The 27,734-nt window shown below is 44.0% G+C and overlaps 1 protein-coding gene and 1 pseudogene across 1 annotated transcript; one reads left to right on the top strand and one right to left on the bottom strand.

Annotated features, from left to right (window-relative positions):
- Window positions 1-263: 263 nt before the first annotated feature.
- On the top strand, window positions 264-27,734 carry PPCDC (phosphopantothenoylcysteine decarboxylase). Its single transcript, XM_088443644.1, has 6 exons — window positions 264-431; window positions 2,974-3,133; window positions 3,473-3,568; window positions 4,795-4,923; window positions 17,998-18,166; window positions 27,166-27,734. Exons 2-6 carry the CDS (start codon window positions 2,984-2,986, stop codon window positions 27,243-27,245), a joined length of 624 nt encoding a protein of 207 aa, XP_088299770.1. The 5' UTR covers window positions 264-431; window positions 2,974-2,983; the 3' UTR covers window positions 27,246-27,734.
- LOC148540397 (5S ribosomal RNA) lies at window positions 22,366-22,484 on the bottom strand (annotated as a pseudogene).

The following is a 27,734-nucleotide window of genomic DNA, read 5'->3' as shown; positions in this document are numbered from 1 at the left end:
ACTACGCCCCATTGAGTATTAAATGGGATTACATCGCATACATTATTACAGTGAAATACCACCACATACATGAATACAGGAGACTAACACCACATACAGCATTATAGGGAAACACAGCCACATACAGTATTACGATAAACTACATTATACAAGTGTTTAATCCCTGTAAATCCTCCCTAATGGCTGGCAGTAAACTTCCTGCGCTCACAGAGCCGGCGCCGGGATGACGTAATAATGTATCACCAGAGAGAGCCGGAAGCTGGAGCTGCAGCTGTGACGCCAGTGCGACGGAGAGAACTCTGGGAGTTGTAGTTTCCCCGTTACACGAATTACAGGGACCTGTCCTGGTTGTTCGAGTCTGAAAGATCCGTCAACTGTGGCTTCAACAATTGTTCTCATGTAGATGAATGAGGGCATGTGCCATTGTCGTGGTAAATTGAATTATTAATATTTTTTGTCATTTATATAAGACACTTATAGCGTTCGATTTATTTTACCAAGTGACGTTTATTTTTATTATGATTTGCTATAGGATACACAGCAAAAGTCCTGCTCATGTCTGATTCTAGCATTAGAGCAATAAATGCGTGTATAAAAATGGTCATATATTAACCTCACTCTTTCACTTTGTCTTCATATAGTTCTCGAACGTAGACACGGTCCTTCATACAGTGTTCTCCACTTTACGCATCTAAATTAGGGATGTGCAGGCTCGGATAGGTTCGAGTTTGCACGTGGAGTTCGGATTTTTCCCTCCAAAAAAACGGAACTCAGAACGAGGCAAAACGTCATCTTACATGGACGAACATCATCATTCCTGGTCTTTTGTCCAGGAATGATGATGTTCGTCCATGTAAGATGACGTTTTGCCTCGTTCTGAGTTCCGTTTTTTTGGAGGGAAAAATCCGAACTCCACGTGCAAACTCGAACCTATCCGAGCCTGCACATCCCTAATCTAAATCCAGTGCGTATGGGCACGACCTGTACGAAAAGTAATAGGTGCCTAAAACAATTGAATATCGCCCCATCACTTTATGGGAGAGAGGTCACGAAAAAATAATTGAATTCTATCCAAAGATGTAATTGTTAAGCACTTTTGGAAATGTGTCCTGGAACTGAGAGACCGAACAGAGCTTTATTGCCCATTCTCAAGCTGAATACACACTAGACAATATGTCGCCTAATTCGGCGGATTGGCCCAACATATCGTCCACATAGGCCAGTGTGTACCCACTATGAGCGACCATGCGCGCATCGACAGATCAAGCCCAAATCTGTCAATTTGATGAATGACCCAATGCTTGTGGAGGCAGCTGGTGAACGACATATCGTACATTATATGTCCTTCATGGCATCGTGTGTCGGCATCAGAACAGCACACAATTCATGATCTCCGATCTGATTTGCTGATCCCCAATTCCATGACAATCTGCAAAATCCAACATGTTAGAAATCCCCGACATGCCGATTCCGATAATTTTTTAGTTGAAATTGGCAAATTGAGGATTTCCAAAATGTTGAAATTTGCTGATCATTAGACACAATCATCTGGAAAACTGAGCATTGTGCCAATAGATTCTTGATGTATGGTGAAGACCATCCTAAAAGGTGTAGTCCAGGTGATTTCTATTACCTGTTTCTACATTTATGTATTTATTATTTATTAATGGTTACTTATATAGTGACATCATATTCCTCTGCACTTTACAATTCGGAACAAATAGTAATAAAACAAAACTGAATAATTACAGACATAGAAAGAGGTAAGATGACCCTGTTTGCAAGCTTACAATCTATAGGGAAATAGGCATTGATGCATAAGAATAAGTGCTACATATTGCATATTGGTCCAGCTAGATTGCAGAGGTTCTTGGTGGGTTGTATGATCAAGTCACATAGGAATGTTGGCCTAAGGTCAGCGGGATGTGAAAGTGGAGAAAGAGAAAATATGTTTGTTATGTGTGGACTGTATAAAGGGGATGTAATTAGGTAGGATAGCTTATAGAGGTTATGTCGGTGGCTCTGGAATTTAATAAGCTTGCCTAAAAAGGTCAGTTTTCAGGGAATGCTTGAAGGTTTGGAGACTAGAGGAGTCTTATTGTGCATGGAAGGGCATTTCACAGAGATAGCCTTGAGAAGTTTAAAATTAAATACCTCAAAGTTGAATGTTGTCTTCACGGGAACTTGAACGACTGTACCATTTAACCCTCTTAATTTTTGCATTTTACATTCAAACTTCTACATGGTATTGTCCTGTAGTAGCCGCAGTGTTTCTGGTCACTGGGGTGGAGCTTGACAATCTTTTGACTGACTACGGTCATGGACTTAGAACTCTTGTGGCTTTGCATATTTGGAGCACTGGCTAATCATTTTGCAAATGTGTCTTTTATCTCTTTACATTAGGTTTTTTGTTATCTGTTTTGCTCTCAAGTAGTCAAGTGATGGGGAAATTGCGTTTTAATAATTTACTACAATTTAGCCGAATACACATTAGGACAACCGATAATCGTGCAGATGGTCGCCCCAGACCATCACAGATTGCCGGTACACACTAGACGATTTAATGAATGATGGAACATTACCTCGTTCCATTCCACATTAAAATGCACTGCTGCACATGCGATATCGCCTGATTGGACGCGCAGCACAGTCAATCAAATAATCTCCTATGTCTGCTGGAGTTCGCAGTGGAGGGTATACATTAGACGATTTGTCGTTCCAATATGACAAATCGTCCCGATATCGTCTTAGTGTGTACCCACCCTTTGTCTCCTGGTTTGTTCTTTATATTATTGTGCAACGCGTAATCTTTAGCAGTTTGTTTTAACCACACAAAAAGAAAAGTCTTAACGCCCAAATCAAGTTATCGAAGAGTTGTCCTGTAACTCCAATACAAAACAATATTTCATTATGTGAGGTCTCCGATATCAGCAATATAACATTTCTATTGGACTTTATTGTATTATTGTGCAGGCTTTAATCGATGGACAACCTTCGGACAATTCGGACAATGACTGCTGGAGATATGAGTTCACCTGCATCTCATGGAGCCCATGTGCTTGTGGGAGTCACAGGCAGTGTGGCAGCTCTGAAGTTGCCACTTCTAGTGTCTGGCCTTCTACAAATACCTGGAGTAAGTTTATACCTGTAAACTATATCCACACTAAGAAATGGACTAAGCGCACATGGACGTTTTATTTACATTGTGCATATGACAGCACAATGTATCATTTCATGCTGCATGTAACTGTACCACATTGTTCATTGCATCATCCAATCTGACATGCAGGACAGCTGATGGAACGATGCAATGAACGATGTCCGGGTACAATGAATCAGGCATACACATTATACGTTGTGTATGATATATCGTTCCGATCCGCATTGGAACGATATATCGTACGCTACATCGTACGCATACATAAAGGCCAGCTTTCTTCTGTACATGTGAATAATACTCCCTCTCCTACAGGTACAGGTGCAGGTTGTAAGCACAGAAAGAGCAAAACACTTCTACAACGTGCAGGATATCACTGTGTCAGTTTATTGTGACGAGGATGAATGGAAGGTGAGGTGAGCAGCTTCTATGTCTTACAATCTGTAAATATATTGAGAGACTGAAGTTAATGGGACAATGTAGGTTTTCAGTCTGGTGTCAGACGTTACCCTAAAGCAGTGTTGGCTAACCTTGACACTCCAGCTGTTGTGGAACTATATATCCCAGCATGCCCTGCCACAGTTTTAGCATGCCCTAATAGCAAAACTGTAGCAGTGCATGCTGGGTTATGTAGTTCCATAACAGCTGGAGTGTCAAGGTTAGCCAACACTGCCCTAAAGCATTATTTATTCTACAGAGACTGAGTAGACATAACCTTTTCCGCAGAGGGATGGGGAGATAGTGATTGATTTATGGATGGCAATGTTTTCCATACAATGGGCTTATGTAGCACACTTGCTATTAAACCAAGTGGATTCTAATGTCATGGACTTTCTTACATTAGTTATTGTTTTATAAAGTCCAGCAAGTTGTCATTTTGCTGATACCTAGAATGCCTGTTCTACAGCAGTCAGGGCCATAGATGACATAACAAGATAGATGCTTAAATGGGTTGTAATTGTTTGACAGTATAACTGCTGTTTTGTTTTTTACTTTGTATATTCATATATGGGGGACATTTATTTACAGTGGTGCAAAGAACAAAGTTGGTGTTGGCTTTTGCAACCAATGATGCTTAGTGTCTTTTATGTACATCTTATTAAAAAAAAAATGACAGTAAACCTGATTGGTTGCTGTGTGCATTTGTCCATTACAGCAGTGTTCACCGATATACCATACTGTCAAAGCTTGATGTTTGATTCATGCATGATTATGATTATTTGTAGGGGAATTACCAGGTTTGAAAGCTGACAGGAATGGTATAGATTATTATTAAAGCACTTTATTTACAGCACCACCATATTATATGTACATACTGTACACTGAGAGGATTATGATACAAATACATAGCATACAGTACCTGACAGCATTTTACTGCTTTACTGTCAGGATACACTACTCAACCCAAATATTCTCCTTGCAGTTTTATTAACTTAAAATAATTGTATTATTTTGATTTATTTTGCCGGTAATTTCTTCAGCTCAGTATAATGTTTGGTAACCATCCAAAAGGCACAGAGTGTCCTGGTTACATGTACAGTGATGTACATAATAGGGATACAACTACAGGTGTTGTGTTGATTTCTCACTGAGTACAAGGACCTATGTGCCACTCACTGTTTACACTCTCCTCACAGATGTGGAACCAGCGTTCTGACCCGGTGCTACACATAGAACTCCGCCGCTGGGCAGATCTCATGCTCCTGGCTCCTCTCGATGCCAACACTTTGGGGAAAATTTCCGGTGGGATTTGTGACAACCTCCTGGTGAGAATTCATCTTTGTCTGTCACTAGTGCAACAGAGCCTTACAATGGAAGCATGTGCAGAACATATTAAACAATCGTGTTGTCAGCTTATCTTATACCTCAAAATTCACTATAATGTATGTCATTTTATATTATTTGTTTATTCAGGTACTTACATCCAGTCCCTGCCAACAGAAGCACATTATCTAAAATGCGGGAAGAGTTCAGCTAGTTATGTATGCAGCTTTAATGTGGCAGCACATTATCTACTATATATCACTATCTAGCTAAAGCAGGGGCCTCAGGAGCGTTACAAATATGAGAAGTACATTTTCTTGCAAAAATTTGTTTGCTGAATGAAATCATGAGCACGCAGCCTAACCTGCTCACAGCTCACTATTCTCACTGTACATAATCCGTGTTCACAAGTAAGGGCTGTTAGCATTATGTAAGTGACCAAGCACTCTGTTTCATTAGCTTTGTTACCTACAGGACAAGACCACATGAAAGCGCCTCACTTTTACATTTGGGACATAATGGGAAGTCTCTAATTTCTTTGTGAAACATCCTTAGAAATAGATAGAAATCACCCTTCTTGCCTTCAACACTCCTCTCCAATCTTACTCTGATGTGTCACTTACGTTTCCCGGCCAGGGGGCGTAAAGTGAGGATCGGTGAGCAACAGCTTTGCATATATTTTAGCTATTAGTTTTGGATGACACCCCATAGGCAGAAAAGACACCACTGGAGACATAGCAATGTCTGCTCGTCCATGGTCCCAATGGGCAAATGGCATGTTGTAATTGCAAGCATCTATAAAATTACTTTTGAGGTATATCAGTGTTGCTTAAAATCTGAAATATAAGGGTTATTTTAGCCACATAAAGATATGAGTTAAAATTACCTTAAATCTCCACAATTTCGTTTCCTTTCAGGGACATAAAATATCTCCATAGGTATTTTCCAACAGACTCCAAGCCTTTGGCCTGATGATGTGATTACTCCTGTATATATATGTCCTTACACATGTTTGCTGCAGTCGTGCTAAAAAACCCTCTTGACGCGCTAGGTCCTGTGAGACTCTGCTAGTGCCAGAAGTCTTCTTTGCTTCTTTTTTTACTGATAATGCATCTAAGTCGCACCAGCAGACTGTGCTGATTAATTTGATATGCAACCAAATGTCAAAAATCTTGCGCAGACAAGACTAGAAGACTCCTTTCTGGGGCACTCTTAGTATCACTGTGTTGTGTGTAATTGTAAAATGTAAAATCACTAATTTCTACTTCAGGGTCCATAGGGTATCCACAGGATACCTTGGGGTATAGGTGTGACGTCAGTCGCTGGGCACCATAGAGTTAAGCTTTTCAGCCTCCCAGGATGCACTAGGGTCCCCCTCCTATACCCCGCCCCTGAGCCAAGGCACCTCAGTTTAGTTTGGTGCCCGGCCGGAGTCGGGTGCACCTGTCGGAGTGGGGCCTAGAAGAGCCCCTGAAGCTTTCTTCAGTGCAGCTTTGGCTGCACATCTGGATGTACAGCATGGACAGTCAGTCCTGACGTCCATGCTGTCTTCCCTACACCCCCGCCAGTACCAGAACGCCGGTACCGATCCGGGGATGCTGGTGAGCATCTGGGGTCACAGCTAGCGGTGACCCCAGATGTTCCGGACCATGGCCGGATCCAAGGGGGACAAAGGTAAGCAGCGGGGTCCCGCGGTGGGTCCCCGCTGGTCACATGGTCCTAAGTCCCCAGGCAGGGGGCTCCCTTGGGACTGGCTGCAGCGTGGAGCCAGGCGACCAACCTGCGCTTTCCACTACCCCCTGGGACAGCGGACCGCAGCAGAGCGGTAGCACTGCGGCGTCCCAGGGGTTAAATGCATGCCAGGGGAGCGCGCCTTCCCTGTCTCACAGCCGGCGCCTCCCCCGCTGCACACAGCCCTCTCTGCACGCTGCCGACTGGTCCTGTGGCAGCGCTCCTCCCCCAGGCCAGCCTCCTCTCTGCTCCTCGGCGGCCATCTTCTCCAGAACGCATGGTGAACGCTGCTGGAAGCGCTGGACGGAAGCATTGTGGTCTGGGTCCCCCCGCATACCTCTCCTCCGCTGTGGTCAGGTCTGTGTATGCAGCGCTGTGTCCTACCAGGCCCTGTGTCTGCGTAGTTGAGTGATCAGCGCTGTTAGTGCAGGAATTGATTTTCTTTGCATTGTATGTGACTGTGCTAGCGCTGCTGCCTGTAACTTTTCTTCTCAAGACTGTCAGCTTTATTACTGTCCCTGTTCTTTCTGCTAAGCCCTTGCGGTGCGGTGCTGCAGGGTGGTCTCTCGCCTATTTAAGTTATAATTGGTGAGAGAGGTCACATACGTGGTGCCATCATGTCCGAAAGTGATTTTCCCCTCCGGCTACAGTGTACTACGTGTAAAGTACCGTTAGCGGAGGGGGAGGGTAGCGCGGAGGGCCTTTGCCGGCAGTGTTTGTCCATGGTGCGGCCTCTTACGGTTACAGCACCGGTACAGGAGCCGCCCTGGGCTTGTTTCGCTCAGGCGCTTACAGCCTTAGTGGGCCAGTTAGCTCCGCAGCCCGCGTTTACACCGATGGGTTTATCCCAGCAGTCAGTGGTGTCGTCACCCATGCAGGGTTTCCCACGACAATTGGTGGTACCCCACAGTCTCCCTATTTCCCCGCTCCCGGTTTCTCAGGAGCCAGCGTGGGTTAACTCCCTGACGAGTTCTGTACAGCACTTGTCGGATGTGTTGCAAGGGGAGTCTGTGATGCGGCCGCATAAACGGCCGGTGGCGTCTCTGTCGGCTCCTTATGAGGATGACGAGGGGACGTCTGATGATGGGGAGATTTTGGATCCTTACGATCAGGAACCTCTCCATACTAAGGACGCTGATGCTAAGTCCAAAGTATATATTCCTGGACTTATTCGGGCGGTCCGCACAGCCTTGGTGATTGAGGACGAAGTTCCCCCAGTGGCTAAATCTAAGTATGTCTTTTTCAAAGATGTGAAGGGCGATGCCACAGTCTTTCCTCTTTCGGGTCAGTTGGTGGACCATTTAGAGGAGGCGTGGAAACAGCCTGGCAAAAGGTACCAGTCGCAGAGACGCCTGGCGGTGGCTTATCCGTTCGCGGATAATTATTTTGCAAAGTGGGAATCCCCTCCACAGGTGGATTCTCACGTGACCCGTCTTGTCCGTAGTGCCACATTGCCGATGCCATCTATGTCTTCCCTTAAGGATGCTACAGACCGCAAGGTGGAGATCTGCCTGAAGTCCGCTTATTCCCTTGCGGGGGGGGCAGCACGGCCGGCTATGGCCATTTGCTGGGTTGCCAGAGCGATGGAGCGCTGGGCGGATTCATTAGAGGCTTCTTTTGATTCCGACTGTCCGGCCGAACAGGCGGAGTTGATTGGTAATCTCCGTGATTCGGCCACTTATATCAACGAGGCGGCCCTAGACATTAGTACTCTGGTGTCTAGAATTTCTTCAGCAGCGGTGGCGGCTCGTCGCACCTTGTGGCTGCGATCCTGGAAGGCGGACGCAGATTCCAAAAAGGGTCTGGAGGCGTTGCCGTTTACCGGAGAAGTTCTCTTCGGTCCGGATCTGGATAAGATTGTGGCCATGCTGGCGGCAGCCAAATCGGCTTGTCTCCCGTCGGTCGCTGCTCCTTCTGGTTCTGGACCATCGTCCTTTTGGTCATCTAGGGCCCAGGGCAGGCCCAAACCACAGTCGTTTCCTCGACAGGCTGGCCTTAAGAAATCGGCCAAGCCCCGGAAGCAGGCATGGAGTACCAGACGTCCGGCCCCCAAGCCAGATGACAAGCCTGCGGCCTGACGGTCCGGGCCTCCCTTTGGGGGATCCTAGGGTGAGAGGCCGCCTGCTGCAGTTCGCCCAGTGTTGGTCGGCTACTACGACAGACACTTGGGTTCTGGAGGTGGTTTCCCACGGATACGCCCTCTCCTTCCGGCACAGACCCCCGGCTCGATTCTTCACCACGGGTCTACCGTCCGACCGGAACAAGGCTACGGAGCTGCGGAAGGTATTGCACACTATGCTCCAGGCTGGAGTTATAGTGCCTGTTCCATTCTCCCAGAGGGGCCAGGGTTTCTATTCAAATCTATTTTTGGTACAGAAACCCAATGGGTCGTATCATCCGATTCCTCAACCTCAAAGCACTCAACAAGTCTTTGCGGGTTCCGAAGTTTTGGATGGAGACCCTACGGTCCATCATTCTGGCGCTGGAACCTGGGGACTACATGGTGTCATTGGACATACAGGACGCTTACCTGCATGTCCCTATTCTTTTGCGCCATCAACAGTTCCTCAGGTTTGCAATCCGCAGCGACCACTTCCAGTTTCGGGTGTTACCTTTTGGCCTGGCGACAGCACCACGTGTTTTCACCAAGGTGTAGGCGGTCATGGCGGCTTCTCTGCGGATGCAGGGAGTCCGCATGTTGCCGTACTTGGACGACCTGTTATTGGTGGCAGGATCTCCAGAGCTCCTGTTACGCCACTTGGACCTGACCATTGCACTGCTGCAACGGCACGGCTGGCTAATCAACTGGCAGAAGTCCACTCTAATCCCGTCTCGGAGGATTCTGCATCTTGGAACCTTATTGGACTCGGGACAGCAAAGGATCTTCGTGACGGACGACAAGATCTCTGCTTTACAGTCAAGGGTGCGCAGTTGTCTGCACAGCCGCCGGGTGTCTCTACACTCGGCGATGAGGTTACTGGGCTCCATGGTGTCGGTGTTCGACATGGTGGAATACGCCCAGTTTCACTCCAGACCTCTGCAGCACCTGATCCTGTCCAAGTGGAACGGGCTGCCTCAGTCTCTGAAGTCCCAGACGATTGTGATCACCCCGGAGGTTCGTCTGTCCCTTGCGTGGTGGTTACAGACGACCCACCTCAACAAGGGACGTCCGTTCTGGGTTCCAAATTGGGTCCTGTTGACAACAGACGCCAGTCTTCGGGGCTGGGGAGCAGTTTCGGGTCCACACTTGTTCCAGGGCAGGTGGACGCCGACAGAAGCGGAGCTTCTAATAAATATCTTGGAACTCTGTGCGGTCTTCAATGCTCTCCAGGAGGCACATCGGTTTCTCCAGGGTCACCCGGTGCAGGTCCACTCGGACAACGCTACCACCGTGGCCTACATAAACAGGCAAGGAGGAACTCGCAGTCGGGCGGCTCTCGTAGAGGTCTCTCGGATCCTGGTTGGGGCGGAGCGCAATCTTCCGGCCATATCAGCGGTCTTCATCCCGGGAGTGCTAAATTGGGAGGCGGACTTTCTAAGTCGCCAGGATGTTCATCCGGGGGAATGGTCCCTGCATCCGGACATTTTTCAACTGCTGGTGGACAGGTGGGGTCTTCCAGAGATCAACCTCATGGCGTCCCGGCACAACAACAAGTTGCCGGTGTACGGGTCTCGCACAAGAGACGAAGGGGCGTCTCTGGTGGATGCTCTGTCCGTCCGGTGGACGTTCCGGTTCGCATACCTGTTCCCTCCGGTCTCCCTTCCTCCACGGGTAATCCGGAAATTCAAACAGGAAGGAGGGACGCTCCTGTTGATAGCTCCCGCGTGGCCCAGACGGCACTGGTTCTCAGACCTTCAGGGTCTGTCCGTGGACAGTCCTCTGCGGTTGCCGCTACGACTGGACCTTCTGTCTCAGGGTCCTTGTCTTCACCCGGACCTGACTCGGCTGTCTTTGACGGCGTGGCTGTTGAGACGGCCATGCTGAGGTCCCGGGGGTTTTCCAGCTCTGTGGTGCGTACCATGTTGCGAGCTCGGAAACCGTCTTCCGCGAGGATATACCATCGCGTGTGGCATACGTTCTTCCAGTGGTGTCGACCGAGAGGTTATACACCGCGGGAGTTTCGTCTGTCTCGGATTCTCGCCTTCCTGCAAGCGGGACTAGATCATGGGCTTCGCCTTGCTTCTTTGAAGGTACAGGTTTCGGCCCTATCTGTCTGGTTTCACCGTAGGATTGCTACAATCCCGGATGTGCGCACCTTTATGCAAGGTGTACTCCGCATTCAGCCGCCCATTGTTCCACCTGTGGCGCCTTGGGATTTGGCTGTGGACCTGAGGGCTCTCCAAGGACCGCCGTTTGAACCACTGGGCTCAGTGGATATTAAATGGCTAACAGCTAAGACTGTTTTCCTTCTGCTATTGCTTCGGCCAGACGTGTTTCTGAGTTAGGGGCTCTTTCTTGTAGACCCCCTTTCTTGGTTTTTCATGGGAACAGGGAAGTGCTCCGCACTCGGCCCGAGTTTCTTCCCAAAGTTGTTTCCCAGTTTCATGTTAACGAGGAAATCGTTGTTCCAGCCTTTAACTCACCGGGTCTTTCCGTGGGTGAGGCCTCTTTGGATGTTGTGCGGGCCTTAAGGACTTATGTTGACCGCACTTCTTCGTTTAGGAAGTCGGACGCTTTGTTTGTCCTCTATGGCTTCCGTAAAAAGAGTTGGCCTGCTTCAAAGCAAACGTTGGCAGCCTGGATCCGTATGGCTATTTCTGAAGCTTATCTTCATGAAGGCCTGCCGGTTCCTCCTTCTGTGAAGGCTCATTCCACTAGGTCTGTGGGTCCTTCGTGGGCAGCTCGACGTGGTGCCTCAGCAGTTCAGATCTGCAAGGCTGCTACGTGGTCCTCTGTCCATACCTTCGTGAGGTATTACAGGTTTGACACCTTCGCCTCTCAGGATGCTTCCTTCGGGCGGCGGATTCTCCTTTCTGCACAGGAGCGTCCCCACCCTTAAAGGATACTGCTTTGGGACATCCCCAAGGTATCCTGTGGATACCCTATGGACCCTGAAGTAGAAAATAGATCTCAGACTGCACATTCTGGACATATATATATAATTGGAGGTGCTACCTGTGGAGACCATTGACATATACACAAAGAAGAAATACAGGTGCACAACTCCAAATTAACTGATTATATATAAATAAATACATTTTGCAGTAAATACAATAGAGGTATTTGGCATAATTTGGCCAAGCTTATGGGCCTGCCCACCATATCCGGGTAACCTCTTGTCGGGCAGGTCTCTAACATACTAAGGCTCAAATCCAGAGCGCAGGACACCCCCAAACTAGCCCAGCCAATCCACCCCAAAGCACCGCTCTAATAAGTAAAGTGTTAAGAGCAGCCGCTGGCCGCATATAAAGCATAAAAATAAAAAAGTGAAATACATATATATAAAGGAAACAGACAGTGAAGTATTAAAATGTGTTAAAGGAAAATGTGTTATACTGCGGTGCCCTGAAGCAGATCAGCAAAGCAATCTAGGGGGACCCACACCCCAAAAATGAACCAAAGCTGCTACTACATTGGTTACAGCATGGAGTCTGGCAATGTAATATGCACACCAGTCAGGGCACAATATAGGTAAGTCCTGCTAATATTTAGACTGTGTAGTGCAGCTTTGGTTCATTTTTGGGGTGTGGGTCCCCCTAGATTGCTTTGCTGATCTGCTTCAGGGCACCGCAGTATAACACATTTTCCTTTAACACATTTTAATACTTCACTGTCTGTTTCCTTTATATATATGTATTTCACTTTTTTATTTTTATGCTTTATATGCGGCCAGCGGCTGCTCTTAACACTTTACTTTCTTATTAGAGCGGTGCTTTGGGGTGGATTGGCTGGGCTAGTTTGGGGGTGTCCTGCGCTCTGGATTTGAGCCTTAGTATGTTAGGGACCTGCCCGACAAGAGGTTACCCGGATATGGTGGGCAGGCCCATAAGCTTGGCCAAGATTATGCCAAATACCTCTATTGTATTTACTGCAAAATGTATTTATTTATATATAATCAGTTAATTTGGAGTTGTGCACCTGTATTTCTTCTTTGTGTATATGTCAATGGTCTCCACAGGTAGCACCTCCAATTATATATATATATATATATATATATGTCCAGAATGTGCAGTCTGAGATCTATTTTCTTTGTAATCTAATTAGTGCATTGATTTGCACACCTGGGAAGCCTGAGCCACTTCCCACTCAGACTAGCACTTCTACTACATTGGTTACAGCATGGAGTCTGGCAATGTAATATGCACACCAGTCAGGGCACAATATAGGTAAGTCCTGCTAATATTTAGACTGTGTAGTGCAGCTTTGGTTCATTTTTGGGGTGTGGGTCCCCCTAGATTGCTTTGCTGATCTGCTTCAGGGCACCGCAGTATAACACATTTTCCTTTAACACATTTTAATACTTCACTGTCTGTTTCCTTTATATATATGTATTTCACTTTTTTATTTTTATGCTTTATATGCGGCCAGCGGCTGCTCTTAACACTTTACTTTCTTATTAGAGCGGTGCTTTGGGGTGGATTGGCTGGGCTAGTTTGGGGGTGTCCTGCGCTCTGGATTTGAGCCTTAGTATGTTAGGGACTTGCCCGACAAGAGGTTACCCGGAGATGGTGGGCAGGCCCATAAGCTTGGCCAAGATTATGCCAAATACCTCTATTGTATTTACTGCAAAATGTATTTATTTATATATAATCAGTTAATTTGGAGTTGTGCACCTGTATTTCTTCTTTGTGTATATGTCAATGGTCTCCACAGGTAGCACCTCCAATTATATATATATATATGTCCAGAATGTGCAGTCTGAGATCTATTTTCTTTGTAATCTAATTAGTGCATTGATTTGCACACCTGGGAAGCCTGAGCCACTTCCCACTCAGACTAGCACTTCTACTACATTGGTTACAGCATGGAGTCTGGCAATGTAATATGCACACCAGTCAGGGCACAATATAGGTAAGTCCTGCTAATATTTAGACTGTGTAGTGCAGCTTTGGTTCATTTTTGGGGTGTGGGTCCCCCTGAAGTAGAAAATATGAGATATGGTAAGAACTTACCCTTGTTATCTCTATTTCTACGAAGTCCATAGGGTTCCACAGGACTCCCGCCCTGTCACACCTGTGCTGCAGATGGGCTTTGCTCTGGTCACCGGTTTTCCGTCTCCCTCTGGTGAGAATGTGATTCTTGTATGTGTCCAGATCTTTTTTCTCTCTCTTCCTTCTCCTCCTCTGGCCTATGGCTTGATAACTAACTGAGGTGCCTTGGCTCAGGGGCGGGGTATAGGAGGGGGACCCTAGTGCATCCTGGGAGGCTAAAAAGCTTAACTCTATGGTGCCCCGCGACTGACGTCACACCTATACCCCAAGGTATCCTGTGGAACCCTATGGACTTCGTAGAAATAGAGATAACAAGGGTAAGTTCTTACCATATCTCATATTTTTATTTATATACTTATAAAATAGAATGCAATTTAGATTTATGTATAAGAAATAACCACATAAAAATGTGGCATCAATTCTGTTCAAAGAAAATGAATTTGATTCACTCCTAAAGTAACAGAAAAATTTATAGGGCGAATATATTGAAAAAAATCTCTCTTTGGCTATATATAATTATACAGATCTTTGAGGGAAATACACCAAAAATTATATAATAGGGTATACAGTATATACAGGGGAAAACCAGGGACCAGCGTCTATGATATAAACAAAATGATTGTTCCTTTTGTAACAAGGATGAAAAATAAGTTTGCACAGTCAAACACACAAGTATATAGTACTGCCGTGGATTCCAAATATTACTTTCTCATCAATCATTAAATATACATATGTTTAAATATCATTGATAGGCTTTTAAACATGTTCATAGCTGCATATATCCTATGATTCACACGTATTCCAAATTTCTATCCAGGTGATTAATATAGAGCATTAGCAAGACCTTACAGTTTCTCTCCACTTCTGCTTTCTCTCATCTTACAAAGTATCAAATGAGTGATGAGAGAGTGGTAAGAATTAGGTCTGTGAAATAACAGTAAAGGTATGGTCTGTTAAGGACTTATAGGGTGTTAGGTAATATCTGATGTTTTACAGCATTGCAGGGGTTAAATGCGCCCCAAGTCAGTCAGGCCACCCCTGAGAGGATAGAAAAACAGTGCCTAGTTCTGTTAGGTGATATTATTTATAAGAAAAATGGATTCAATACATTTGTTTTGCAACCATAAATTACGCTACTGTATATATCTCCTGTTATCAGTTTCCTTATTGTGTGGAAACAGAGTGTGATGTTATATCAGCATGATATCCACCTAGATGATACCAGCTATAGTCATATGCTGAAAGGGGAGTCAGTGAATACGGTCCTATAGCGTGTGTTCAACTAACAGCCCGGTCAGTCCCTGACATAACCCTGTAGTGTATATGAGATGTACTGTAGGACAAACCCGGTCATCTGCTGTAGGATGTCTCCCACTACTCCACTCCTTGTCGGCACCATTCAACAGTCTTGCTGAACACAGCGTGGTGTCCTGGAGCTGTCCGTGCAATTGTCGTCATGGTATGTGTGAGTCAGCTGATTGGGTCCTGAGTATGACGCGCGTTTCGCCTGGAAGCTTGTTCACATGAAGAATGCCCAGAATCCTTTGCATCTTAGTCTAATATATTTATCTACAATGCCATCAAATCCAGTCCTGTCTCTTCTTGGATTGACAGCATGCAAAACCAATAGTCATGTTAGTTGTAAGTGGCCAATTTGATATGCAACCAGCAGACCCACCAGCAGACTGTACTGATTAATTTGATATGCAACCAGCAGATGCACCAGAAGACTCTGCTGATTATTTTGATATGCAACCAGCAAACGCACCAGCAGACTGTGCTGATTAATTTGATATGCAACTTGTATATATGTGTGCAAATGAGACTCTGAATACAAAGTACTTCAATATAGTGGCTGCAGCTTTTTTCATTCCAAGTTCCGTTGTGCTTCATATATAGACTCGGGTGCACACAGATCTACTAGTGTCGCATATCAAATTAATCATCACAGTCTGCTGGTGCGTCCTAGTCACATTACATTGCGACTTAGACGCATTTTCAGCAAAAAAAGGATGCCTGACGCTAGCAGAGTAACACAGGACTGTCAGCTCACTAACAACAGGCAAGTCGCCCTTTGTGTTGAGGCTATATGTATGAGGACACATCTGTAACTGTATTATCATTGGGGATTTAAATATTAGCCATACGATGCTTAATACTTAAGGTCCGTACACACGGGACGATCAGACAACGATCCGATATCGTCTGATCGTTCTGCATGTGCTGGATGTTCGATATCGAACATCCAGCACATGCACCAACCCCCAAACGACGTAACGATATCGCGGGTCCCTATAGTAAAAAGGCTAACCTTGTCGATATCGTCCAGGTTGGCCGGCATGCATGGGCGATAGTCGATATCGATATCGACTATCGTTTGGTCATTGGAGGGGTTAAAAAAAAAGAACGATATAAATGATCAAGCGATAAACAATACAGTTAGCGTTTATATCGTCCTTTTTATCTGACCGTGTGTATGCACCATTACCATTGTCTTTTCTGGCACAATGCTTGTTTGAGATCTGTGTATAATTGTTTAGTTGGCCGAAAGACAATTTTTTTTCAAGGATTTTTGTATCTGAACTAATCAGTGAAATGTGCCTATTTGAATCATATTCCGTACAATTTACCTGGCTTTAGGAAAACAACCATATGAGCCTAAGCATTAGAGGAAAGTAAAGAAAAACCAAGGCAGCATAAAAGTCGGTCACGACCTGAGGGTCTAGATGCACTGCATGGATTTTGTAGATCCCGTCAGTCCTCGGTACCTTGATGAAAATTATTTTATTACATATAAAACAAATATGTTGTTAAAAGGGGTATTTAATGCTGGTAAATGAATGTCTCGTAGTCTAGGCCAGTGTTCCCCTAATTCAGTCCTAACAGTGCATATTTTCCAGGTCAACTCACAGAAAGCGAAATAGTTAGTACTGCATGTGCTCCAGCAAAGAGATATGGAAAACATGCACTGTTAGGGCACCCTGGTGACTCTATTTGTGAAATACAAAGCAGTGATGTAGTAATATAGACCCTAAGATCTGTTGCCATGTCTGGTATAGTAATAGCATATTGGGAGCGATTGAATTAGCTGCAAAGTTGAGTATAAATGTTGTGGGTTATGTCTCCATGTGATGTGTAGGTAATGATCTACAAAAATAAGTGATGGTTGAACATAATTGTCAGTTTTTGCACAGCTAATATAATCGCCACCATAGTGTCTCCTAAAATATCTTAAAACCTTTTTCAGTGTCGCAAAGATTAATAACTAAGGTCCTCAGAACATCACTTCTGTCATGGAGGTAAAATACTGTGGACCTCATTCAGAGTCGGTCGTAAGCGGCTGCTCGGTCGTAGGGGAAAGGGGTCGGATATGCAAATGAAGCGATCGCAAGTTGCGTCGCTAAGATGGGATCGTTAGCTGAACAAGCGAGGGTAAGAAGCGGCCTTAAGACTAAAAACACGCCCCTTTCTCGATCGCAACACACGTCATCTCCGGGGTTATAAGGATTAATCGAGACCATCGGGACCCATTGGAGCTGATCGCAGAGCTTAAGGCTGACCATACCCTCTCTCAAGCACTACGATCTAGTCAGTGTAAAAGCACCCATGTCACGTGTGCCATGACACTAATTTGTTAATTATGCACTCCCCTTAAACTCCGTTTGCATAGTCAGGCACGCCTGCGTTCGGATCTCCACTCCCCCGTTCACAAGCACCTTCCCCTATTACCACCCACAAGCGGCTCATTCTGTCACTCAAACTAACGACCTGGCTAGTTTGCGCACGCGCATTGCGAATCTTACGCATGCGCAGTTTAGTGAACATCACTGGGTACGACCGACGCGGCCGCTTACGACCGACTCTGAATGAGGTCCTGTATCCTCTGAGTAATATTGATAGCCATTTGTCCATTTATACTCCATATTCAAAGATTGGCATTTTTAACACCATGAATATATTGATCCTGCTTCCAGTTCCTCGGAATATGTTTTGGCAATGTAAATCTCCCCTTTCTTTTGTACTCCCTTCACAAGAAACTTTCCATGTATCAGTTTTCTTTCCTTGTGTGTAGAAACTGCTGTATTATTTCTCCTTTCATATGGGTGTAAGCTACGTCCCAAGTCTCCAACACAAAGGAGTGGTGTGTGTCTAGAATCTCCACCCTTTATCTTAATATATATTTAATTTTGCAGACCTGCGTGGTCCGTGCATGGGATTTACAGAAACCACTGCTGTTCTGCCCAGCCATGAATACAGCCATGTGGAATAATCCAATCACAGCAGAGCAGATTAAACGCCTTAGTACTTTCGGCTACATGGAGATTGCATGCATCGAAAAGACACTGGTGTGTGGTGATAAAGGTCAGTGACACAATTCCTTAGACACAGTTCCTAACATGCAGATTTAGATTTTTTCAATAAGTGCACCAATTGCCTCAAACAGAGTGCCTGATTTTGAGTAGGATGCAAAGTAGCTGTAATTAAGGGAAGCTGCGGAATCCAGATTTACTACATTATGCTAATGTCGGTATTCGTACAGCTTCAAGCGGGAAGCCGCTATGCCCACTGTTTTTCCGTCAATAGCTGAAACCATTATCAATCATATGGGCACTTGTACCCCATGCTGGGTGCAAGTGATCTGTCAGGAACTGGCGTTCTCTCGCTGTACACTACCCTCAGAATAGCATGGTACTCTAGATACATGCTCGCGACAATCCAATGACATTCCTACCAGATGGATTGTTGTATGCAACGTTGCCACCCAGAAACGCTTATTCCACGTAAGGAGAGTTCTCGCTAACATCCGCCCGACTCAGAATTACCCAGAGATATACAAAACTGCGTAAATTCACTGTTGCCCCTGGTAGTTTGCTAAAACTCACTATTTGCTGCTGTATACGGAGCTGCATCCGACTCAGAATCAGACCCACACTTTTTGTGAGCTGAATCAAACTTAGGCAAGAAAAAAATGAGTTTCTATTGAAAGAAAGCCTAGTCTGGACATAGGGCCTGATTCCGCATAGATGGATCGTAATTGCAACCACGTACGCAGATTGGCCGATTGTTGCGTATTGCGCATGTGTATGCACCGCACTGCGCGTGCAAACCAATTGCACTGCGATTATGGCCGCACTGTGGAATCCATCGCGGAGTGAGTGACAGGCTGTGAACGATGGGGGAGTGGTTTCAGAAACGCATGCGTGTCTGTCCGTTGGAACGTCGTTGCATGGGCATGCATAAATTAACCACTATGCTGCCCTACGCAGCCTGAGTACTCACTGCGTGCAATGAGACTTGCAAATTCTAAAACAGGTCAGAGTTGTTGTAATTGTGCGTGAGGGGCCAATGTACCCCGATGTTACCGATATATACGGAGGACTGCGAGGTATTGCGGATGTGAGAAAGCAGTAGTGGGCGTCCATGCCATGGCAGACATTAGCATATTTTCGCAGCTTCAATGCGTGCGATTACGCAGCTGCGATCTCAGTTGTGATCCGTGCTGAATCAGGCCCATAGAACCAAAAGCATTAGAGATGCAGGTATATTCTCTATCAGCAGTGCATGCAGCTCTCCAAACATCCACCAACAGGCGCTGTGTACTAATAATTTCTGTTTACCAATTTTTAACATTCTTAAAGCTGTTTTCTAATTATCTGTCTAATGCTGGTTACACACTGGGATATATATTGGCCATTCAATCGCGAGTGCGTCTGCGGATGTGTACCCTTGATATGTCTGTGAACTACGTCGTTCAGACATATCGCGTCGACTCGACTGTGCAGCACGGTGCATCTGGCAGTGTGTACAGGCGCCGACCGCCTGTACACTTGCTGCAGGGGCTGAAATCACAGCTGGGCAGGCAAATTCGAATGGCCCGCCCAGCTGTGACGTCAGGACGACATGTCGAGCACCCGATCGGTAAGTGTGTATACGTACCTGAATTGGCCACTCGGTTGGCGCGACGACCAGTCAGCCGTCGACATGGTGTGTACCCAGCTTAAGACTGCATCAGCTATAATAAAATGACCACTCAATATGTCTAGTATGAGACATCATTCGGAAACTGTGAGTCTTCAGAAATTTATTTATTTATTTATTACCAGTTATTTATATAGCGCACATAGGACCTGATTCAGAGCCGGACGCTCTGAACGAGCGCCCGCTCTGAATCAGGGCGTTTTTTGTTTTTTTTTGGTTTGTCCTCCTGGACGCTCGCATAGCTTTACAGAGAATATTTGGCCATTCACATCAGAAAAATAACTTTGCCATATTTAATGGGAGAGGGGGCAAGTGTAGATTGCACACTATTAACCTTTTGTCACGTTTTGAATAGTCTAGTATTATATAACAACCTTCACGGTCAATGATTGTAACATGTCCTACAAATGGTATACTTCATTCAAGTACTGTAGGATGGCTCTACCCTTTTAGCTTTTAAATAAAATGGAACATATACTAAATTAGAATTGTACCTATATTTATTACACTCTTGTCCTGTCATATTGATTTCTTGCAGGACTATATCAGTTTTAATTTATATAAGTACAGTATGTAAGGTTTTTACTTTTTATTGATCATTATACAGGTTGAGTCTCCCATATCCAAATATTCCAAAATACGGAAATTTTTTGGCATGACTGAGATAATGAAACCTTTTGATTTTTGATGGTTCAATGTACAAAAACTTTGTCTAAGGCACAAATTATTAAAAATATTGTATAAAATTACCTTCAGGCTGTGTATATAAGGTGTATATCAAACATAAATGAATTTCATTTCTGTACACAAACTTTGTTTGAGCCACAAAATTATTGAAAATATTGTATAAAATGACCTGCAGGCTGTGTGTATAAGGTGTATATAACACATAAATGCATTCTGTGTATATATTTGTGTCCTATTCCCAAGATATTTCATTATGATATGCAATTATTCCAAAATACGGAATATTCCGTTGTCCAAAATACCCCCAGTCCCAAGCATTTTGGATATGGGAGACTCAACCTGTACCTCCTAGATTTCATGTTGGGGACAGAACAGTTCTGTTAAGAGAGGTTAATTAATATAACAAAGTTTGCATTCTGAGAAATCTGGTATATTATCGGGCACTCAGGGCCTGATTCAGAGCCGGACGCCATTTGCGCTTGCTCGTTCAGAAAAAGGGGCTGGCTATTTAAATTGAGCGCTCGCTCTTTGCGGTCTGTTGACACCTCTATGTATGAGCGAGCGAACGAAACATGCGCTCGCTATTTTGTAAAGACGCCCCCTGGCCACTCGCATCATACGTCATCTCCGCTATTTATTAGATTAATCGAGTACATCGAAAGGCGACTGAACTGCTCACAGTGCTTGTGGTAGGATTTTCCTACCGCAATCATGCCAACAGTTCAGGCTAAGAAACAAGCAAGTGACGTGGTCGATGACGCTGCTTTGTTAATTATGCACACCCTTAAAACGCCCGTTTTGGCCGTTTGGCACGCCTGTGTTCTAATCTCCATTCCCCGTTTTCAAGCACCTTCCCCTGTTACCACCCACAAACGCCTCATCCTGTCACTCAAATTAGCAGGCACTCGCTATTTTGTGAGCGCTCGATTTTTCGACCGCACTGACTGGTTGGCGCATGCGCATTCCGACCCATACGCATGCGCAGATGTGCGAACATCGCTCGGAGCGAACGAGCGGCCGCTTGCGAGCGGCTCTGAATCAGGCCCTCTGTGTGAATAACTTTCCAAATGTAAAAAATAAGCAAAAGGAAACTGAATATAAAATTGTTACATTTAAATAATATCTTTCATGCACCAGGAAAAGAGCTGGAGCGCACTGAAGACCGCTTGTTAAACAAGCATACGGATATTGGCAGTCCGATTCTTGCATAAAACTCTGTATGCAGGCAAATATCCTCATTTAGTTCTGTACACGCAATGCAGATACATTTGTGGCCAACTTGCGTGCAACTCTGAATTTTCCCCATTACAGCTACATGTGTACATACTGTAGATGCATAATATTAGATTAAAATATTAGAACATCTCGTTAAGATTATAACGAAGAAAAGGGGGTGATTCCGCATAGAACCCATAGAAATTCAGTGAAAGCCAACAATATTTCATCACTTATCCAAATGGAACATAAATAACCGTTGGCGGTGCTCCTAAAGCCCAGAGTATAGTATTAACCACAAACAAGAAAAAAAGAAGGGCTTGTTGTTGGGGCACTCTTTAGTAAGATGTTTGATATGAAATAGGAAGTTAAAATATAACTTTTAATAAATGCAAATAAAAATAAGAAGGGACCCGTGCCACACAAGAGAATGGGTTGTTATATTAATGATGCTAATGTTCATATAATTAAAAAGGTGAAAATATTTGAAAGGGGGTACCACACACCTGTAACTTATAGGTATTGATCTGTCAATCAATGGGTGTAGGTACCCTTGTAACCCTGATAATAAAATTGCAACGTGATTATCTATTGGTTAAAACCAGAAAGATATGTGGAAACAAATGGGTATAACTACTTGGTGTTCCACCACTCTTATCCAATTCACCTCTGTGTGTATGAACCTACAGTACCTGGTATTCCCAGGTGGTCTCCCATCCAAGTACTAACCAGGCCCCATACTGTATAGCTTCCAAGATCAGATGAGATTGGGCATACCCAGTATGGTATGGCTGTAGGTAATTGATTGCTCTGGAAGGTGTAAATGCCCAGCTGAGCACAAAGCAAGGTGGTTTGTAGGACTGTCTCATTGAGAGCGTCCACTTTGTTAAGAAATTACATACGACAATGAAAGTATTGCATGAGCATACTTTAATTGTTCCACAAGCTCATCATCACAAATTGTTACCAAGATAATATCATATATATGTCAAACATGATATCATATTTACACATGCAAAAAGCAAATTAGAAGTATAGGTTGAGCCCCACATGTGATTTATATTGGACCAACAGAGATCACATAGGATAAATACTGTGCTAACAGAATCCAAATATTTCTGAAAAAGTGAGGCAATCAGTCTAACAGGATAGATATAACAGTAGGATAACAGGGACTAAAAAGTCCCTATACACAGAAATCCTCCTGGTCCACAATATCTTTAAATGTTGAAATTGATTCACTAAATAGCATGTCCGTAAGTATAATTACTTCTGTACTTCACTAGAGAGAATGCAGGTATATGACACCCCTGAGGTTGTATCCATATACCAGATGTATATGTATCGCATAATTAGCGATCTAATATACACAGCAAGAATGTAACTAATAATCCAAGAGAATTTAATTGACAATCCAATATGGGAATGTAATTTTCCTGTTTCCCATATACTATAAATTGTTTATGGAAATACCTGATAGCTAGGTGCATATTGGATTGTCAATTAAATTCTCTTGGAGGATATTTCCCTCATTGTAAATATACAATTGATGTTCATTTGCATATGGGATTATTAATTACATTCTTACTGTGTATATTAGATCGCTAATTATGCTTTCCTAGAGGGTATACCTCCTCTCATGCAGGATTAATCTCATATCACCTATATATACATCTGGTATATGGATACAACCTCAGGGGTGTCATATACCTGCATTCTCTAGTGAAGTGCAGAAAAAATTATACTCACGGACATGCTATTTTGTGAAGTTTATGGAAATACCTGATAGCCATGTGCATAGCCTTATGTTTAAGTGAAAGTATTTTATATTGAAAACCAGAAGCCAATGGAGGGACTGACAAAACGTATCAGCAGACGATGAACGTTCGGTTACGAGGATCAGCCTCGCAGCTGCATTCAAAATGGATTGTAGTGGCGAGAGTCTGGTTTTGGGATTCAGTAAGGAGACTATTGCAATAGTCAATGCGGGAGATAATGAGTGCATGGATTAGAGTTTTTGCAGTGTCTTGTGTAAGATATGGTAGAATTTTGGATATGTTTTTTTAGATGTATGTAACATGATTTTGAGACAGATTAAATGTGGGGAACAAAGGGCAGTTCAGAGTCAAGGATAACACCTAAGCAGTGGGGTGGGGTTGATTGTCAAGTTATTAACAAAAGCAGAGGACCTAAAACTGAGCCTTGTGGTACTCCAACTGATAGAGGTATCGAAGAGGAGGCAGAATCAGAAAAACAAACAGTGAAAGAGCGATTTGATAGGTAGGATGACAACCAAGAAAGTGCTGTGTCCTGAAGACCTAGGGATTGTAATGATTTTATGCGAATTGAGTGGTCAACAGTGTCAAAAGAAGCAGAGAGATCTGTCTATGTGAAGTGTTAGGAACAAAACCCTGACTGAAGTGGGTACAGTAATTTGCGTGAGTTAAGAAAGTTTGAGGTGAGTGTAGGCAAGTCTCTCAAATAGTTTGGAGGGACATGGGAGATGGGATGGTAATTTGAGAGAGAGTTAGGATCAGAATTTTGTTTTTTCAGAATGGGAGTAATTACTGCATGCTTGAACAGGGATAGAAAGATACCAGTAGAGAGAGAGAGATTACAGATTTTAGTTATGGTTGGGATGAGCACAGGACACAGAGCTTTACTGATTTGTGAGGGTATAGGATCAAGAAGAGAGGTAGTAGAGTAGGAGGATGAGAAGAGTGTAGATACTTCATCTTCAGTTGTGGGGTCAAATGAAAAGAATGTACTAGAGGGTTCAGGTAGGGAATTGAGCAGGTCATTGGCTGAGGAAGTGCATATCATTTCATTTTGGATCTTATCAATCTTGTCCTTGAAATAGGAAGCAGGTAGGTTGGGTGAGGGAGCAGGTGGGTTGGATGAGGGAGGGGTAAGAAGTGATTTTAATGTATTTAAAAGTTGTTTGGGGTTGTGTTTGGGCAGGGATGAGAGATTGGAAAGATTGGCAGTGTCCAGTGCATTACGATAAGAGTGGTAGATAGTGAGGTATATGTGAGGAAGTCACTTGGATTACGAGATTTCCACCACTGATGTTCTACTTTGCTTGAGAGTTTTTGTAGTTGTCTTGTTAATTTAGAATGCCACGGTTGTCTACGTGGAGTATGATGGATAGCTGGAGCCACTTCATGGAGGGCTATTTCTAGATTCTGGTTCAGGTGTGATACTGCAGGAGAAGTGAATGTAGAAATTGATGAGAATAGTTGTGGTAGAGAGGTGGATAGTTGTTAAAAATTAATAGCAGTACTATTTCTGCAGGTTAGAGAAGGCTTGGTTGATTTTAGTGACATTGAGGTTGATGTAATGGAGGAGAATGTGCAGGTGATAAGCTTCTGATCTGAGAGAGGGAAAGGAGCATTAGTGAATTCAGAAACTGAGCATAGTCTGGTGAATACAAGATCAAGGCAGTAGCCATCCTGATGAGTAGAGGAGTCAGTCCATTGGGAGAGTCTGAGAGAGAAGTTTGGAGGCATGAGGAGATTGTGGACTGTCAATAGGGATATTGAAATCACCCATTATGATGATGGTGGAGATGTCAGAGGATAGGAAGTGAGGGAGCCAGGCAAAAAATGGTTCCAGAAATTGTTGGGGTGGCCCAGGTGGGCGATAGACAGCAGCGACATGCAGAAAGAAAGGGGTGGAAGTCCTGATAGAATGTACTTCAAATGATGTAAATATGAGTGATGGTACTTGTGGGAGAACTGTGTATATGAAATATTGGGACATTCCAGCCCCACCTCCTTTACTATTACCATGCCTGTCGGTGTAGGTGAAGTGTAGGCCACCGTGTGAAAGTGCTGCAGGGGAGGGAGTGTCTGATTGTGCGCCATGTTTCCGCTATCGTCAGAAAGTTGAGGGCAGTTATTTAACCTGCCCTCTAGTGGTTGAGACAGGTAGGTGCCCCTGGACTTTCTGGTCGCTGTCTTTTTTTCCTCTTTTACCTGGAACCTGCATTCATGGCAGAGGTCAGGGACTGGTGCCAGCATTCTCCCCCTTTAGCCTTAGGCTTATTCATGGTCATAAAATGGGATTTGTAGTTCAAGAATGTAGAAAAGCAGAAGCTTAGAAAGAGCACTTCCTTGTTTTCTAATAGCAAATACTCCATTTCCAATCTTTATGCTGCCCCTGTTCTGTTGCTGCTGATATACACTCTAGTTTTCTTCTTATTTTCTAGTCCTATTTTTCACTTGTCTTCTTGCAGTTCTGAGTTCCTTGTACAGTCAGATATTGAGGGAATCTGAGTATCCAAAAGTAGATCATGACAGGAAAGGTGGCATGTTAGGTTTGGGAATTCAGTTCTCTAGCAGTGGTTTGATTGTCAACTCCATCTTCATTCCCTAGTACCTATGTTTGCTCTAGATCTGTTGTGTCTGTACCCTTGTTTTTTCCGGTCCTCCTTGGCTTCTGACTCTTTCTTTGTTCTGTCGCTGCTTGTCAGTTACATTCAGTGTGAGCAACCTACAAACTGGGCTGATACAGAGTGAGGACTATGCCAGTACCTGGGGTAGCATATCTTGCATGGATTTACACTGCGTGTGCCAAGATCGTTGGGAGCACACATATATGCCCATGCAGATTTGCTTTATTCTGCCACTAAATCTATCTGGGCATGGATGGTCAGAACGGTGCTGGACATACATATACGACTTGAAAAGCTGTATTTCCATGTGCAAATAGCTAATGATGATGCCAGTTTATGAACCTTGTGATTAGTTGTTTGAAAACCCTCCCCTTGGCAGAAGATTGGATTTTTGGATGCGAGAGATGAAAAGTTGTTTTTCCTTATTAGAGATGTTTTTGTGGTTTAATTGATGCCTGCAATCAGGTGTGTTTGCTTTAAAATTTGGGCACAAGTACCTGGTATAAACCAAACACAGATTATATTGTTGCGGATTGTCCATATCATTTAGTTCTCCTAGGTGCAATCCTTAGACTTCATACCTCATGATTTTCATCAGCACTTCCTGCTGACATTTACAGAGACTGCTTACTACTGATTAGGCCATCTGAGAATTAGACTCTTTTGTATATTGTATTTGGAGCTTATGTATTTATATCACTTCTATATTATGCTTTATAAAGGAATTATTTTAATATATATGTATGTATATATACACTGTATATATATTTTAAAAAATGGGGTTCACTCACCAGTCTTCAGAAAAAGAATCCTTCATTAAATTTCACAGCATGGCAGAGTTACAGCATATCTATATCATGTCATATTTGATATGGATATGCTGTAACCTTGCCATGCTGTGATATTTAATAAAGGATTTTTTTCTGAAGACTGGCGAGTGCACCCCTTTTTTTTAAAGTTTTGTCTTTTATGGTTGGTCTGAAAGACTCCCTTTAGGGTAGCTACCCCAGCACTATATGTAAGTATATGATTGCCTAAATGTTTATATCTGGTTAATATATGAAGGCTCCCCTTGTATTCGCAGGACTTGGAGCCATGGCAGAGGTCTGCACAATCCTAGACAAAGTCAGGGAAGTCCTTTCCAAACAACAGCTGCTGGGATGAAGTCCATGATGTGAAGAGCAACACTGTGCAGCTATTGTTATAATTTACCTTACATCCTCGCTTCCTAGCAGACTAAAACTGGATTAATGAGCGATTTCATACATAATGACATTAATTATATAATCCTAAAATAAACAAGTGAGGTAAAATATGATGTTGTTTTAGGGCCTGGGGGCAGCCTTGTGGTTAAGACTGTTAGAGCTGTGCTAAACGCTCACAAAATAGGACCTTTTACACTTTGCCTCAGTCTGTATTAATACAGTGTAAGCTGCAATTAAAAGGAATGTAGTTTTGGATGGGATTTGATGAGCCCACTTGCTTACTTAACTTCCATGTTGTGTTTGCCGTATCCACTGGGGTCCCTAATGAGTTTAACAGATCCATGTCCTCTTTCAATCACTTCTTTCCATTCAGGGGTATCAGAGAACTGTGTGACTAAAGGTGCAAATGTGTACTTAAGGAAATATGATAAATAAATCTGTGGAATTA

Source organism: Taudactylus pleione, unplaced genomic scaffold (genome assembly GCF_031769625.1).
Source record: "Taudactylus pleione unplaced genomic scaffold, aTauple2 ptg000019l, whole genome shotgun sequence".
NCBI lineage: Eukaryota > Metazoa > Chordata > Amphibia > Anura > Myobatrachidae > Taudactylus > Taudactylus pleione.
This window is presented reverse-complemented; position numbering and strand designations above follow the sequence as displayed.